This window comes from Mirounga angustirostris, unplaced genomic scaffold (genome assembly GCF_029215605.1).
Source record: "Mirounga angustirostris isolate CCGP_5_RB_7025 unplaced genomic scaffold, mMirAng1.0.hap1 SCAF_7, whole genome shotgun sequence".
Classification (NCBI taxonomy): domain Eukaryota; kingdom Metazoa; phylum Chordata; class Mammalia; order Carnivora; family Phocidae; genus Mirounga; species Mirounga angustirostris.
In genome coordinates, this window is record NW_026991715.1 from 57458590 (window position 1) to 57476741 (window position 18152).

General features: G+C 42.2%; 1 protein-coding gene across 1 annotated transcript in view; it reads left to right on the forward strand.

The window, feature by feature from the left end:
• ANKDD1B (ankyrin repeat and death domain containing 1B) overlaps positions 1-18152 on the forward strand; it is a 58195-nt gene that overhangs the window by 5494 nt on the left and 34549 nt on the right. Inside the window, exons 4-7 of the mRNA XM_045864125.2 lie at positions 5976-6074; positions 6184-6288; positions 16179-16277; positions 17013-17111. Of these exons, the coding sequence (XP_045720081.1) occupies positions 5976-6074; positions 6184-6288; positions 16179-16277; positions 17013-17111 (402 nt within the window). The remainder of the gene's footprint in view (positions 1-5975; positions 6075-6183; positions 6289-16178; positions 16278-17012; positions 17112-18152) is intronic.

Sequence of the window (18152 nt, forward strand, 5' to 3'; positions counted from 1 at the left end):
ATACAGAACAATTGCATCACCCAGAAAATATCCTCATGCTGCATCTTTGTAGTCAAACCCTTACCCACCCTGGAAACCACCGATCTCTGCTCCATCTCCATAATTTTGCCTTTTTGAGAATGCCGTATAAATGATGTCAGGTAGCATATAACATTTTGACACTGGCTTCTTTCACTCAGCAAAATCTCTCTGAGATTCATTCATATTGTATGTATCAATAATTCCTCCCTTTTTGCTGCTGAATAGTATTTCAGTATGTAGATATGCCACAAGTTTATTTATGCACTCACCTGTTGAAGGACGTTAGAGTGGTTTCCAGTTTTTGACTATTACAATTAAGCTGCTATCCCTTTCACAAAGATGGCGCCAAAGGCTAAGAAGGAAGCCCCTGCACCTCCAAAAGGTGAATCCAAAGCAAAGAAGTTGAAGGCCAAGAAAGCAGTGCTGAAAGGCCTGCACAGTCACACACAAAAAGATGATCTGCACATCACCTACCTTCTGACGGCCCACGACACTGCATCTCCGAAGGAAGCCCAAATATCCTCGAAAGAGTGCCCCCAGGAGAAACAGGCTTGACCGCTATGTCATCATCAGGTTCCCCCTGACTACTGAGTCAGCCATGAAGAAAACAGAAGAGAACAACACACTTGTGTTCATTGTGGATGTTAAGGCCAACAAGCACCAGATCAAACAGGCTGTGAAGAAGCTCTAGGACACTGATGTGACCAAGGTCAACACCTTGATCAGGCCTGATGGAGAGAAGAAGGCATATGTTCAACTGGCTCCTGACTATGATGCTTTGGATGTTGCCAACAAAACTGGGATCATCTAAACTGAGTCCAGCTGGCTAAATCTAAATGTAAATTTTTACACAAAGAACAACAACAACAACAAAATGAATAAAGGTGCTATCAACATTTGTGTACCAGTTTTATGTAGGCGTAAGTTTTCATTTCTCTAGTACAAAGCCCTAGGAGTGAGATTACTGGGTCATACAGTAAGCTGTATACAAGAAGCTGCCAGACTGTTTTCTGTAGTGGCTCTTGCCTTGCATTCCCAGCAGTGGTGTAACAGAACTCCATTGTTCTACATCCTCATCAGCTCTCGTAGCTTTCATTTTTTCTCCTCAATGTTTGCCTTTCTAGTGGATGTGTATTGGCATTTCCTTGTGATTTTAATTTGCATTTCTTTAATGGCTAATGATATCGAGCATCTTCTGTTATTTACCATTTGTACATTTCCTTTGGTGATGTGTCTATTCAAATCTTTTGAGTACTTTTTTTAATAGGGTTGTTTTCTTACTGTTCAGTTTTGAGAGTTTTTTATATATTCCAGATACAAGTCCTTTGTTAGATCTGTGATTTGCAAGTATTTTCTCACACTCTGTAGCTTATCTTTTTCACAGAGCAAAAGTTTTAAATTTTGATGAATTCCAACTTATCTGTATTTTAAATATTTTTTAAAAAGATTTTATTTATTTATTTGACACACAGAGAGAGAGAGAGAGTACAAGCAGAGGGAATAGCAGAGGGAGAGGGAGAAGTATGACCACAGTTCCTTTAGTCTGAGAGGATTTCTCTGTCAGTTTTAGGTGCTTGCCCACTTAGTGCTATTGCTGTCCCTTCTACCACAGGGTTCCAGCTTTGGGAGTGAGGCTTGCCTGGAGCAGGCCCAGAAGAGAATAAAGAAACAGTATTTCCCCTACTTTCTCCGTCCTGTAGGACCACCCTTCTGCTCCTTAGCCCAGAAAGAGAGGGCTTCTCTTGGAGTTCTTTCTGTCTCTGCCCAGAGCACACTTCTGTGACTTACACTGCCTTGAGTTCAAGCTGGAAGATATGGAAGGAAAAAAACAAAAACCTAATCAGGAAACCCTCTTTGTTTATATTTTGAGTGTTGGTTTACTTCCCAATCTACCTGCTACCATTTACTTCTCAGAGTCCTCAAATAGCTACTCTATGCATTTTGTCTGGAGATTTTAGTCACATGTGGTGGGAGAGACAGTGTACTTATTCCATCGTACCCAAGACCATAATCCCAAATCTTTAACATACTAAAAAGTAGAAGGAATTGTACAATGAACACTTACACATCCATTGCCCAGGTTGATAGCATCTTTTCTTTTACACAGCATGTCTGAGGATCGCCATGTTTCTAATATATTAAATATACTACTGGTTTCTGTCAGAGTGTAAGTCAGTTATTCCTGAAATGATGAAGAGATGTTCTACCAACTCACTCTCTTTAAGGCTTTTCCAAACACACATTTGGAAGCTAGCATCAGCTTTTTTGTAATTTGGCCTTGTGAGATTGAAATGCAGTCAGATGGGAAATATGGTATTAATACATATATATTCCAGATGTATCTCTGTACTCCACCTTGAAAGTTTCACTCAGTTTAATATTTCTATAACTTAATTATTCACAGTGGTATTAGAACGTAACTAATAAATTGCTTTTTATAATTCAGGCAATGCTGTGTTTGGTCAGACTTTCTTTATCTGGGTCATGAGCCTTGAGTCTGACTTGGCAGATCTGTCTTCTAACACCTGTTTGTAAAGAGCCAGAAATTGAACCCCTTCACCATCAATATTTATTCATTGCCTGCTGTGGGTAAGTCTCAATGCCAACTACTGGGGATTTAACAGCGTTTAAGTTCTTGTTACTCAAAGTGTCGTCCTGAGACCAGAAACACTGGCATTTCCTCAGAGCTTGACATGCAGAATCCCAGAGCCTACCCCAGACCTCCTGAATCAGAATCTGTGACTTAACAAGATCCCCAGGTGATTGTGTCAGGAAGCACTGGCAGGAGATACAGTCCCTGCTCAAAGGGGTGTACAGTCTATTAAGGGAGCAAGGACCAAGACCATTGACATGATGTATCTTTCAAGGCACTGCAAGCTAAGGATCAAATGCATGGCCCAGGTGCTGAGAGCTTCAGGTTCAAAGTTGGTGGCATCCCTGAATCTTGGGAACAGGCACACTAGATAAATGGAGGCTCTTAGTCCAGATGTGAATCAAGGATCCCAGATGGAGAGCAGGTGGTGCTTAGAGGATAATGACAGGCATCAGCTCTCAGAGCTTCTTATCTCTGGGAAGGTACTCCCATGCATGTGCTCCTCAGGGGAAGTTAATGACCTTCTCACTTGTGATCACATGGGTGATAGGGACAGAGTGTCACCAACGGTGGGCCTTTTACACTTTACAGAGCATTCTGTACACTCTGAGTGTAATCCATGACACATGCTCACAAACTGTCCTAGGTATGTCAGTTTCATGTCACAAGACATAACTTTATGAATATTTTTGTGAGGGAATTAACATCTGTGATCAGTGATTCTTTTCCTCCGAGGAATGATGGCTCCACTTGGAATATATGGCTTCGAATATATGGAATATAGGAGTTCAAAAATAGAGCTCCTATCAAAGTGTGATTTATCTTCTATCAAAAATATTTCTGGGGGTGCCTGGGTGCCTCAGTTGTTGGGCGTCTGCCTTCGGCTGAGGTCGTGATTCCAGGGTCCTGGGATCAAGCCCCACATCGGGCTCCCTGCTCGGCGGGAAGCCTGCTTCTCCCTCTTCCACTCCCCCTGCTTGTGTTCCCTCTCTCACTGTGTCTCTCTCTGTCAAATAAATAAAATCTTTAAAAAATATATTTCTGACCTCTTTTTTGACCATATGTGAAACTGGATTTAGTATTCCTGAATAGAGACCATTAGTTTGTAGAGAAGAGTAATTAAGGAGTAGAACTGTGTTTAGGGCACATTTCTTGAAAAACCTCAACTGGTTGTTGTACATCATTAGTCCTTGGGGAAAAGTGCAGAAATTGGTGAGCATTTTCTGCATATTGGGATTGTAAATATATAAATAGGCTTAAATAGACTAACTCACTGGGTAGTGTGGCAGCTGAAATGTAAATTTTATAGAGTATGACATTTAAAGCAGGGTTTATCAATAATGGCCCTATGACATTTTGGTCAGATGATTTTTTTGTTGTTGTTGTGGGAGGCTGTTTGGGATTATAAGATGTTTTGCAGTATCTCTGGCTTCTACCCACTAAATGCCAATATCTCCACTCAGCCCCAGCAATCAAAAGTATCTTCTGACATCTCCAAACGTCCCCTGGGGGCAAAATTGCCCCCCTGTCCCCCATTGAGCACAACTGATTTAGAGTTACACCTCAATAATCTGGGACTTCCTTTTCACTTCTTCGTATCTGTACTTCCCTGAGAAGAAGAGAATACGTTAATGCAGTTTCTGTGGTAGCCAAAGTAAATGCCAAAAGGCAAATGAAAGTGCCCCCCACAGACCCTCCTTCCTTGTTGATTTAGTCATATTGTATACATCTAGCAAACTGGTTTCGTGGCTTACAAATAAAGTTGATTAAGAGATGCAATAAGATGTGCTGAGAAGGCTTACTTTTTGGAAGGATGGCATTTAGAAGGCATTTAGAAGGACTTCAACAGAGCAATGGATGATTTTTTGACAGAATTAAAAGGAAACAGAGAAGCAGACACAGGAACTTACAGATAAGGAACCTGAGGCTGAGTGTTAACTAGAACATAGTACTTGAAGTAGGAGAGCCAAATTGGAGGTCAGTTTCTTTTGACTCTACAGATCATGCTCATAAGGTATGCTCTATATTACTTCTCTAACTTGAGGCCTAGGATGCAAGTCCCAGCTTTCCCAGTTTAGTACCCTCCAACTCCACCTTCCTGAGATAGCCAGTGTTAACTGCTGGCTCTTTCCTTTCACACTTTTCTCCTGCTCATTCAGTCTACAAGTCTAACTGCCCACAGCGTCCCTAAGGGTCAGTAGGTCCTTACTGAGTCTCTCTCAGTCTATTCCATGCATGTGTACATGCACATGCACACCTATATAATTTTTATAGAGAGAGTATTTCAAATGATTTATATATAAGTAGGATTCTTTTTATAACGTAGTCTTCTCTGTTTTTTCTTTTTTGTGCACCTGCTCCTTCTCCAGTAACTACATTTAACAATGCGGAGAATGTGTGTTTATTTCTGTACTTTTGCTCATGCTCATGTAATCATATCTATATTGGTATCGAGCATCCATCTACCTACGTGCCCACCTTAGACAGATATAGATACATATGTGTACACACATGAGTTTTTGTCATTGCTTGTTTTATAAAAAATGGGATTATATTTTTTTGTGCATCTTATTTTTCACATTTAACAGCTACCTCATGGAAATCTCTGCAAGTCAGTTTTCATAGCTCTAACTCTTACTTGTAATGGCTGCTTGATGTGATATGACTGCGCCCTAATTTGCTCAGCATTCTTATATTGATGGACATTTACCCTGCTCTCATTTTTAAGGGTTACAATTAATATCCTTGTTTACATAACATTAGGTCCTAAAACTCATTTTCAGGGGATAGATTCCTAGTAGTGGGATTGCTGGTTGAATTGAAAATTTCAATAGCTATTGCCAGATTGCTGAAACCATAATTGTTCATTTCCACTAATACCTTAACAGAGCACCTTTTTTTGGTCCACTTTTTCAGTTGGTTTAATTGCCTTCTTTTTGTTGATTTGTAAGAGGCTTCATGTATTAGAAAAAGTAACCATTTATCTTTATTAAAATACATTTTTAAAGATCTAATATTTCTTGACTTTATCATCTTTCCTTTTATAACTTGTGGATCAAGGCGCTGTACTTTACAGTCTAGATTTTCTTCTAATATTTTTGTGTGCTTTTGTGTGTGTGTATAATATGATATAGGATTTAATTTTATTTTCTTCCCTGTAGAAAATGACTTGTGCCTGTAGCACTTATTAAATGTCTTCCTTTTCCCCATAGAATTGAAGTATCACATTTGCTGTATATTAAATTTTTTCCCTATTTGTTAATTTTTAACACATGAGTATTATCTTGGCCTTTTTTAACTGAGGTAGTGTGTTGTAGCTCATTCCAGTGACAGACGCTTTTCTTTTCTCTTCTTGGGGAAGCACGGCTTGACAGTAATTCACCTTGCAGCCTGGTCTGGAAGTCTCGAGATCATGCTCATGCTCATTAGAGCTGGAGCAGACCAGAGGGCCAAGAATCAGGTAGGTATATGGGTCACACCTGGACATAGTTCTCACTGCCCCAGTGCAGGATGGGGAAGTTCTCAGATCATTGTGTATATATATGTTCCCCCACCTTGGCTCTCTTGAGGATGGAATGAATGCCCTCCACTTTGCAGCTCAGAGCAATAATGTACGCATCGTGGAGTACCTCCTTCAAGATCTGCATTTGAAGGACCTGGACCAGCCTGATAAGGTGTGTTTGCTATAGTAGGAGAGGTCCTATGCATACGCCACCAAATTCCTCTTTCTTCCTACTCCTGCTAGAGCTGCCAAAGCAGCCAGCACAGACAGACCTGGCCCTGTAGCTAGCTCCTCCATCACTCTGGCAGAGGACAGAACAGATGAGAGGTGTTGGTGTTGGTGGTGGCCCAGGCATCTCATGTGGGAAGGGCAGGAAGTATTGAGCAAGCATCCAGATTCTTTTTTCCCTCTCTGTTCCCTCATCCTGGCTGATTGTGGACAGTATCTACCCTGTTTTGTATTCGGAATGTATGTTTGCATTTTACTCCATTATGCTTGGCCTTTTGGGAGTATATTTGATCCAAGACTATGCAGTAATGGAATCATGGAATATAATGCAGTGTTACCATATTTGCGTACATTCTTTTTCTTTTCATAAGGAGATATATACTAATAACAGTCACCACTTATTGAGTATTTATTAGTGTGCTAGGTACAGAGGAAAGCTATTTACATACATTATTTCATTGAGAGGTCTAGGGCCTGGTGTATATGGAGGCTTAACAAATCATTGCTGAATGAATGAATTATCCTGTTAATTCCCATAATTCCCATAATCATATACAGAAAGATTTTGCTTATTTTAAAGGTGATGAATTTGAGGTTCAGAGAAGCTAAGTACCTCGTGCAATGTCCCAAAACTGGAAAGTGAGAGCTAGGATTTGAATTCAGGTCTAGCTGACCCCAGTCACCATGCCGGCCTGCTCTCCTGTCTCCCTTCTCAGATGGGCATTCCCTATGTGCCAGGGACTGTCTTTTTCCTGGAGTATCTTCTTCTAGGCTTTTCTCTCCCCTATTCTCTCTAGGGGAGAATACGCTGTGAGACTGACCTTTTGATTTCAAATGGGACCTCCTTTTCACTGTGCCTAGAACATTATTCTCCATAAAGTCTCTCCAGAAATTAAGCAGTAATACCTCATTTCACCTCTTGTAAAAAACTTTCACATTCTTTTCTGACCTTAGTCTTTTTAAAAAAGATTTTATTTATTTATTTGACAAAGAGAGAGAGAGAAAGAGAGGGAGAGCACAAGCAGGGCTAGTGGCAGGCAGAAGGAGAAGCAGGCTCCCCACTGAGCAAGGAGCCTGATGTGGGGCTCCATCCCGGGACCCGGAGATCATGACCCGAGCTGAAGGCAGATGCTTAACCGACTGAGCCACTCAGGTGCCCCTGAACCTTAGTCTTAAAAACAACAACTCTTTCTTCAAATGAAGTCTATAAATTTGTTTTACTTCCTCTGAGTATGACTGAGCAACATTTACAGCTTAGAGACACACTTGGACTGTGGTCTGGGCATATATATTAGCTATGAGCTTTAAGCAAGTTTTCCAACTGCTGAAAGCCTCAGTGTGTATAAGGGATGATTGGGGAGGGGGGCTGTTTTGGCTTCCATATAATTTTTATCAGCAATACCTCCACGGTTTCATATAGATGATTGATATTTCCTCAGTTTTATGTAAAAAAGTCTATGCCATTGAACTTCATTGTAAGCCATTCTACCACCCCTTTCCAGTCACACACTACCCCTAAGCCGTTCCTATGTAGCAATGTTGGAACAGCCACTGTTGGGATGTTTGAATGAGTTAGTGAGTATAAAGCACTTAGCCAAGAGCCTGATACATGGTAAGTGCTCACTAAATGGTAGGTATTATCACAATTATTATAGGATAAAATACCCTGATATCCTCAAATTGATAATCATAGTCAAATAGTGACACAGTGAGGAAGTTAGATCATTCTAGTTTGGATTGATGCTAAGTAGGGATGAGACCTGTGAATGAATTCCACTCAGTTCAATTTAGCAGATCTTTGTTGAGGGCCTGTATCTAGGAGACCCATGACAGTCTTCCCTTTCAATGGGCTCTGGCTGATATCACAGGAGACAGCAGGGTGTGGGGAGGATCAGGTAAGCTGAAGGGGCTCAAGGACCAGAGCAGGTTTCTGGGAAGTCTTGGCCACGTCTGCAGCTTCTGCTGGCCAGCAGCCTTCTTGGCCACCATCTCTTTAGCTGGCTCTGGGGTTGTCCTGTCCCCGCCCCTCTCGCTCCTCCCCTGTCTGTTGGGGAAAAGTGCGGAGGAGTCTTGGCAGCAGACTGTGCAGACATGTCCAGCTGAGAGATGTTAAAATTAAGATGGATTCAGAGACATATGAGGAATGAGCAAATAATGAGTCCCCTGGCTCATTTAGGGAGAGAAGAATCTCTGAGTCCAATTTTAGTTCTGTAAAAAACCTAGATGGATCAATGCAAAAGACAAAGTCTTCTCTTTTTCTGAGATCTGTGAGTAGGTCAAGGATGTTGGCAAAACCCAGTAGGATCTGGGATCAGGAGCTCAAGGTGTATTAATTCATCATTAGATTTTTCCATCTGTGTTTGCTTAAAAGTACTGTGGAACTCACTGAATACATTTGATAGAAATGACTGCTACACCTTCACAGCTGGCTCTCTTGCCTACTTTCTTCTCAGCAGAAAGTGATGGAGAGCCTGCTGACCTGACCAGCATTGGCAAAATTCTCTTTAGCCCAGAGGGAACTCCAAAAGCTAGCAAGGAAAGCCTTGTAGGGAGGAGGTCTTTATTAATAAAAGAGATTTAACTAGGCCCAGGAGAGTGTGGGTGGGGATGAGAGAGATGGAAGACACTGGAAAATATTTTGAGGTTTCTTCCAGCTCCGTGGCCTCTCCAGGGGAGAGAGATTAGAGCAGCCAGGAGAAGTTATTGGTAAAGTAGTATAGATGTTTTGAATCTACATGTGAACTTCCATCTAGTGGTCAAAAATAAGTACTCAAAATGTTTGGGGTGGAGCAGGGGCAGAGAAAGGAATGGCCTTAGAGTATATGAATAGTTGTTGAATATTTATAAGAGTTTGGTGGTACCCTGTTAGGTTGGTTTCAGCTGCAGACTTATGGGAACTTCCATTGGTTTAAAGGAATCTTATAGGAAGCCTTTAGAGATCAAAATGCAAAGAAGCTTCCCTTTTTGGAGGGTTGGGAATAATGAGCATGAGGGGATTTGGGAAGACATACCTTCTTATATGGACCTGAAGCCAGTATTTAAGGGCTCCAGTGTGCAAGGGGGGACCTCACCCCACCCACCCTAGTTTCGTGACTGCATATTTAACACACTGCTCCTTCAGCACTTTTTTTTTTTTTTAAAGATTTTATTTATTTGACAGAGAGAGAGATACACAGGGAGAGAGAGAACACAAGCAGGGGGAGTGGGAGAGGGAGAAGAGGCTTCCCGCTGAGCAGGGAGCCCAATGCAGGGCTTGATCCCAGGACCCTGGGATCATGACCTGAGCCAAAGGCAGACACTTAACGACTGAGCCACCCAGGCGCCCAGCACTTTTTTTTTTTTTAAAAAGAGAGAAAGAGACAGACAGCGTGAGAGAGAGAGCACAAGCCGGGGGGGTCCGGGGCGGTGGGGGGTGGGGGGCGGCAGGCAGAGTGAGAGGGAGAAGCAGACTCCCTGCTGAGCAGGGAGCCCGAAGCGGGGCTCAATCACAAGACCCTGAGATCGTGACCTGAGCCAAAGGCAGACATTTAACCAACTGAGCCACCCAGGCGCCCCTCCTTCAGCACTTTTTAATTCATGGCAACTTTCTTTTTCCCTCTCAAATCTCTAATTATTAAGGAACCTGCTCGGTTTTCCCTTATGCCGGGGTTCTGTTGTGAGGGTCCCAGGGTAAGGGGAAATGTCGTGGGGGATAGACCTGCACACGGGGCACTGGGGGGCTTTGTGCTAGGTTCTCCCTGGCTTCCTCTCAGAGGCTCTCCTCCCATCATCTCTGGGGTCGCTATGGGAAATGATGGTCAGTTTGGACTTTGGGTGTCCATTTATAATGGCTGTTTATGAAATTTTTGCTGAATTTGTTAACCTGTCAAATTTGATAACCCTGCTAATAAACTTAAAAATGGAAAATAATTTCTAATAAACAGTTGCAACCCCTCAGACTTATTCACATGCAAACAATTTAAATACGTTTAATTAAAACATGTTGGGTTAAATAGACATTGTGTTAATTAAGGAAAAAAGGTAACAGGAATTCTGGCCCCTCCTTATTTTCGTTAATTAGGGAAGGGAATTGGGATCCTGAGCTGGGAAGGCATTGTGGTTTCTCTGAAACGGGAGCTCTGACGCCAGGTTCCACTGTCCTGGCTGGAAGATCTCCCTCCTTGCAGGTAGGAGTCAGTCCCGGGGGACTGTACTGGATAGAGGCCGACTTGAACAGCATTTTAGAAGGGTTTGGTGGTTAAAAAAGGAAATAAGACATGGTAAGAAACTATATATTTTTTAAAAAAACATGTATTTTTAAAGTTGATGTTATTTTCTCTAATAATGTATGCTAAAATGGGAGAAAAGATTTATATCTCATTTTACTGTCACTTCATCTTTATGCTACCTTCTGATATGTTTCTAAGATATGGATTACTTTAAATGCCCTTATTTTGTGTAATTTGGCTTTCACATTTTTTTTTTTCTTGCTGGTAACATTTTTAAAGGGCATCCAAAGTTTAAAGTAATAACTGTTTTCTTGGTGAGGAAAAATATTTCATCAGTGATAACCACCCATTTCTTATCAGATTAGGCTTTCTTTGGGGGTGGGTCCTCTGTCACTTTGTTTAGCCATGTGGAAATGCAAGTCTTTGTAGCAGCCAAGGGTAAGAGTAAGGGCATTTATTTTTTTTAAGATTTTATTTATTTATTAGGAAGAGCATGAGTGCAGGAGCAGGTGGGGGGCAGAGGGAGAAGCAGGACTTGATCCCAGGACTCTGGGATCATGACCTGAGCCGAAGGCAGATGCTTAACTGAGCCATCCAGGTGACCCCAAGAGTAAGGCCATTTTAAAGTTGAACAGATGAGCACTGGGTGTTATATGCAACTAGTGAGTCGTTGAACACTACATCAAAAACTAATCATGTACTATATGCTGGCTAACTGAACATAATTTTTTTTTAAAGATTTTATTTATTTATTTGACAGAGAGAGACACAGTGAGAGAGGGAACACAAGCAGGGGGCAGTGGGAGAGGGAGAAGTGGGCTTCCCGTCGAGCAGGGAGCCTGATGCGGGGCTCGATCCCAGGACCCCGGGATCATGACCTGAGCCGAAAGCAGACGCTTAACAACTGAGCCACCCAGGCGCCCCTAACTGAACATAATTAAAAAAAAATAAATAAAGTTGAACAGACCTCTGGTATTTCTAATAGTATTTGTCCCCAAACTGCTAACTATGTTATTAGTTAGACTTTTTTCTGTTATGAGTGATAAAAATCTAGTTTAGTCTAGATTAAGCAATAGAGGTAATTTATTTATTGCTAACTAAAGAGTGTGAGGATATATCTGAATGGCTTGAGGCATGGCTGGATTCAGCTCTTTTTTTCCTTCCTCTCTAACTCTCTGTTGTCTCTCTGTTGGCATTATTGATAGATACACTCTCCACATGGTGGGAAAGCTTGCTCCTAGCAGTTTCAAGATATTCTTATAGATATTCTTTTTTTTTTTTAAGATTTTATTTATTTATTTATTAGAGAGAGAGAGCACACATGTGTGCATGAGTGGGGGGAGGGGCAGAGGGAAAGGGAAAGACTTTCAAGCAGACTCCCTACTGAGTGCTGAGTCTAACATGGGGCTTGATCTCACAACCCTGAGATCATGACCTGAGCTGAAAGCAAGAGTCAGAAGCTTAACTGACAGAGCCACCCAGGCACCCCTCTTATGGATATTCTTATGGATTTTGATTCATAAGAAAGAAAATTCCTGGGTGCCTGGGTGGCTCAGTCGGTTAAGCGGCTGCCTTTGGCTCAGGTCATGATCCCAGGGTCCTAGGATTGAGTCCCTCATTGGGCAGGGCCTGCTTCTCCCTCTCCCTTTGCCTGCCTCTCTGCCTACTTGTGCTCTCTATCTCTCTGTCAAATAAATAAATAAATAATCTTAAAAAAAAAAAAAGAAAGAAAATTCCTATCATCAAATGTTCACATATAAATCTCAGGAACGACTCTGGCCCTGCTTGAATCATCTGCCCAATCCTCTGAACTGATCACTGTGACCAGCATGGGTTAAGTGGTCACTTCATGGGGCAGTTAAAACCTGTCAGTTGACAGCACTAAATGGATAAATGGCAGAGTATATGTGCATATAATTGGGGAAGTTCTCTAAGGGAAAATGAAGCTGCTGTTACTAGAAGAAAGAAACATAGAGACAAAGCAGCAGATGTCTACTCTAGGACACAACACCCTCATGTATTATTTATGGTCTCTGTGGGTAAAGGGCTAACAAAACCCCTTTTGCTTCTGCATGAGAATTTAAACTTTGGTTAGCTTTCTGGCTCTGTGTCACTGCAAACAAGATAAGCATTGCTTGTGATAAAAATGACCCCTAATTAGCAAATTGCATTTGGACTTGGAACTACAGATGACCTCTAAACACTAGAGGAGGATGCCGTACTTTGGGCTTCTCTGTAGGTAGTGACTCTTGTAACTACCTGGGCATGTCCCTTGTGGGAACCTGAAGCTATGCTTGAGGAGTTGTTACAGGTGATATTTGTTCCAGTGGGGCACCAGCCTTCTAAGCCAGGACAGCTCCAACACCTGCCCAGGGTGGACTTGTCACCTTGCAACTGAGCTGTCCTCTGGGGGGTAAAAGCCAACAGCTCCTGGACAGCTGTGTGGGACATGGTTTGAGGAGGGACAGCCGACATTGGCAAGCTCTGGTTTGTGTCTTACATTTTCAGAGTAGACTGGTGTCAGGTGTGGCCTGTGGTGATTCTGTGATTCTGAAATGTTTAGCGGAAGCCAAGGAGACCCTCTGGTGGGTGCTGAAGTCACTGATAATTCTTTGAGATAGGGTGGTTGGTTTAAGGAAGCCCTGCCAGCGAAAGGTGACAGAAGCTCAACTCCAGCTACTTAAAGAAAAAGAGGGGCGCCTGGGTGGCTCAGTCGTTAAGCGTCTGCTTTCGGCTCAGGTCATGATCCCCGAGTCCTGGGATCGAGCCCCGCATCGGGCTCCCTGCTCCACGGGAAGCCTGCTTCTCCTTCTTCCGCTCCCCCTGCCTGTGTTCCTGCTCTCACTATCTCTCCCTCTCTCTCTGTCAAATAAATAAATCTATCTTAAAAAAAAAAGGAATTGATTGACTCACTCAAACACTTCATGCACAGGTAACTTCAGGTATGTCTGAATCCAGCAGCGCCCAGGATATCAGCAGGGCTCTTGTCTCGTTTTGCATTTTTCATCTGCGCTTGCCACTGTGCTGGCTTCATTCTTAGGTGGGTTCTTCTTGTCAGGTGACAAAGAGGGCTGATGACGGCTTAGCCGATGACTCTAGATACAAACAGAATGTGCCAGAAAAATATCCCATAGTTGACTCTGATTGGCGTAGCTTGGCATGTGACCATCCCTGAGCCAAACGATGTGACCAAGGGATAGATTGTGGAAGAAGCAGGAGCCTGTGATTAACAGTTCTGTAAAAACAGGGCACAGGCTCCCAGTGGAAAATGTCACCACCAGTGCTCTTGTCTCCCGTTCCAGTGCATTAGCGAATTTAAAAGGCCTTCTTCCACCATTTCTTGTCACTTGCCTCCCCACCCACAAACACACACTCATACTGAGTTATGTACCCCCACATATCACCAGCTCTCCCTTACTGCATTTCATTATAATTACTTGCTCATGTGTCCATCTTCCCTGTTGGACTCAGAGCTTCTTGTTGCTGAGCACAACATCTGGCATATTCACGGATGCTCAATAATTGTGGAACAAATAAGTAAATAATTTATAAGGGTGTGTGACTAAATGTTTTCATATAGTATATAATCATGTCTCTCACACATCCTTTTTTGTGATTTTTTTTTTTATATATAAACCTTTATCCATTGTCACCGTTTGCAGATATTTGTGTAAGCCAGACACAATAATTTTTGGTCTGTCATTTCCAAAGTGTTGTTCAGGGATCAAGACTAAATTCTGTTTTTCTTTCTTTCTTTTTTTTTTTTTTTTTAAGATTTTATTTATTTATTTGAGAGAGAGCACGAGAGGGAAGAGGGTCAGAGGGAGAAGCAGACCCCCCGCTGAGCAGGGAGCCCGATGTGGGACTCGATCCCGGGACTCCAGGATCACGACCTGAGCCGAAGGCAGTCGCTTAACCAACTGAGCCACCCAGGCGCCCCTAAATTCTGTTTTTCAATTAGGTGTCTAATAACTTGCAGAAAATCAGAAAATTGGGGGCCCAAGCAATCCGTGTCTTCTCTTTGCACTTCCTTAGTGAATTCATGAGAATGATGATGAGAGCCAAGCCTTCCAGGGTTGAAGGCTGGGGATGTAGGCCTCATTGGCAAACATGTCTGGCTCAAGAATAATGAATTAGGAAAATTTTTTTACTACTTTGTTACTCCAGCTTCCATAAATGCGTGAATACAGAGTTCCATAGGGCTGATCCTTGTAGACATTTTTTTTTTTTGCCATTATTATTTCAGCATTTTCCTTCCTTATCCTTCTTTTTTTTCCCAGTTAATGGGGAATCATGTGCTGTTTGTCTCAAGTTAACAGTCTCCATGATCTTTTCATTACCCTGCATTAGCAGATCAGATAACAAATCTCAGATTTAGGAACCTTCTTATAGAGAGGCTTGTATCTTGTTTTCCACGTTTCAAACATCTTGCTAAGCTTTTGGTTAATAACACACCAAGCCAATTTGTGAGTGTTTTCTTTAATTGAAGAAAATACTTCTGCCTCCATCTTTCCACCACAACTTCCTTTTTCTTCTTTTAAATATCTGGAGTTAGAGGGGCGCCTTGTGGCTCATTTGGTTAAATGTCTGACTCTTGGTTTTGGCTCAGGTCATGATGTCAGGGTTGTGAGACAGCCCCACATTGAGCCCTGCCTTGAGCCTTGAGTAGGGCTCCATGCTCAGCACAGAGTCTGCTTGAGTTTGTCTCTCCCTCTCCCTCCCCCTTTGCCTCTCCCCCTGCTTGGGTGTGTGCGAGCACTTTCTTGCTTAGATTAAATAAATAACATCTTTTAAAAAAATATCTTGAGTTTGAAAATTAAGTCTTCTGTGGGTCTTTCACTTTCTTGATGACATTTTTGCTATTGCAAATGGAGTAGTGTGAAAAATTTAAGAAATTACCACAGTCAGAAAATTCTACATTTGAACTTTTCTCCCCAACAAATCATACCTAAACATCCTTCTTAAGCTATGTACTCTGGATGTTGCCTAATTTTTCCATTCCAGTTCATATAGACCTGTTCTCAAGAGTATTCCTGTTGATTTTTGGTGAACGTTGGAGATAAATACATGAGCAAGCAAGGAAGGCCTAAAAAGAAGCAGTAGATAAAATTCCATGTCTGATTGAGCCATCTAAATGTTAAGTCCTGGAGAATTTCTGCTTCAAACATTTTTATCAGTAAAGCAAGGCTTGATGTGTGATGTGCAGATACCTGAGACAGGATCTGACACCTAATAGCTTCTCAATAAATAGTTGAGTGATCGAACTATTCAATAAACATTTTGGAAAGTTGGTAGAAATCCTACATTTGAAAATGAATCTTGTTGTCTGGCTGTGAGTTGGCACTTCCCCAGGTGCTTGGGAGGAACACTTCTGAACAGTACTTTTCTGCCCCCATAAAAATGATTCTGTGCTGATGGGGAGTTCCCACAGTTTTGGGCAGCAACTCAGAACTGGATCTGGTTGGGACTTACAGAGATTGTTATCGCCTGGGAAGGGCCTACACGCCATGACCAGAAGCACCGTCTTGGTCTCCTTGTAACCATCAAACTGCTGTCCATCTTGTCAGTTGTCTTGCTTGTCCAATAAATGTGTAATAAACACTGGAGTTTTGTGATTGATTTTCAGAAAGGAAGAAGACCATTTCTTTGGGCAGCAGAGAGGGGCCACACTGAAATGATAGAAAAACTTATCTTCCTTAATCTACACACTTCAGAAGAGGACAAGGTGAGTTGGACTCTTATTTCTTTGCTGAGAACAAGAGAAAGGGGAGTGACACCTGGTATATAGATTTGGTGATGTCATTTTGGTCAGGAATGTTCAATTGTTACTACAGTCAGAGTATGGAATATCCAGATAAAATGAACCTACTTTTGCAGTGGAACATCCAGATTGCTAATTTTCACTCCATAAATGTTTGTGAAGTCAATAGACTACATGGATTTTTCCGCTGTTAACTCCAGTTTCCTCTTTTCCTCCCCTGAGGTCTGCTGGAGACCGGGGAGGGAAACCCTAATGGGCACCCATATCTTTCTGCACATCTTTGATTATTTTCTTAAGAGGAATTCATACATACACATGGAATTGTGCATCCAAAAGTTTTGCACATTAAATCATTTGGTATACATTGCTAAACTATCTCCCAGAAATCTTTCACCAGTTTACCTTCACATAGGTCATAGGGGATTGCTTCTAAATTGTTTCACTTTTTGTTAGCAAATTAGCAGCAAAGGTAGAACAAGGAGCATGGATGGTGTTTCCCTTCTGGTTCAAATAACTATGTCTTTTCATTTGAAACTTTAAAAAATTTTAAATTTCACTTGAAACTATGGATAATGAGGCCCACACTCTGGACTACAGCTTTAATCAAAATGAAACCTCTCAGAAGCCCCATTTCAGCCCTGTTGGAGGGGCATGTTGCTCAGTGCAGCGGACTCTATCATGAGTTTGTCTCTGTTGCAGGAGGGGAATGCTGCTCTGCATCTTGCAGCAAAGCATGGTCACAGTCCTGCGGTCCAGGTGCTGCTAACCCAATGGCAAGAAATAAATGAGATCAATGAGGTATGTGAAGTTGCTCATTATAGGTAAGCACAAGACTCAAAAGTGGAAGGGTGGGAGGAATGGCTTTCATGGGAGGAAAACAAAGATGTTAGTGCTACAGAGTGTAAAATGTCATGCAAAAAAATCCATTCTTTTTTCTTTAAAGTATCCCAGCAAGTAATTTGTTAACCCATTCATTTATTCACCCATTCCCTCAAAAATATTTAATATGTAATTTATGCTAGGTAGAGTATGTATTCTTATTCTAGAAGCCTACAGGCCAAGAAGGGCATGAAAAAAGGTGGGAGCTGAGAGGGCCAAGGCAGAGATTAAAAAGGGCTGTGCTCACCAGGGGGAGGGCGGCTTGGCTTTGATTTGTAGACCTTGCAGGGTTTTAAGCAGCAAAGAGAGATGGACTCCATTTTGGGTATAAGCCTGTGGCTGTCACCGTGGTTTGAAGAGGCGCTTGGTGCCTGGAGAGCCTGGAGGTGGGGACACCCAGTCAGGTGATACTGGAAATTGCTAAATCAAGAGCTATGGAGAAAACCTGCCACCAGGACACTCACAGGGAGCAAATAGGATGAAGGAATAGGAGGAGGCAGAGGCCATAGGATTTGTGACTAGGGTTAGAGAGAGGGAAGAATTTTTGATGCCCAATTCGCTGGTTTGGACTATTGGGAAGGGGGAGTGCCTGCCCCTGAGCAGAGATTGAGATCAGTAATAAGGATTTTGGTGGACTTTACTCTGAGGCACCTGCAGGGTGCAGGTACGTTCAGGTGGGAGCAGTGGGCAGACAGAAACTCTCTGGGGTTCAGTGGACTTTAGGGGGATGGAAACTGGGCACAGGCTTAGGTGGAGGAGCTGTGGCTGTGGAGGCAGATTTGCGAGTCATCTGCCCTTGATAGTCACTTTTAACCTTTGGGTCAATGAATTCTACACGGGCTCTTTGGAAAGAGCTCCTGGTACCTCTCTGAGCTATACTGTAAGAAGATAATCATTTAATTTAAGGCACCAGTGATTGTAAGGTATATCATTATTTTATATGACACTAAGAAAAAATAA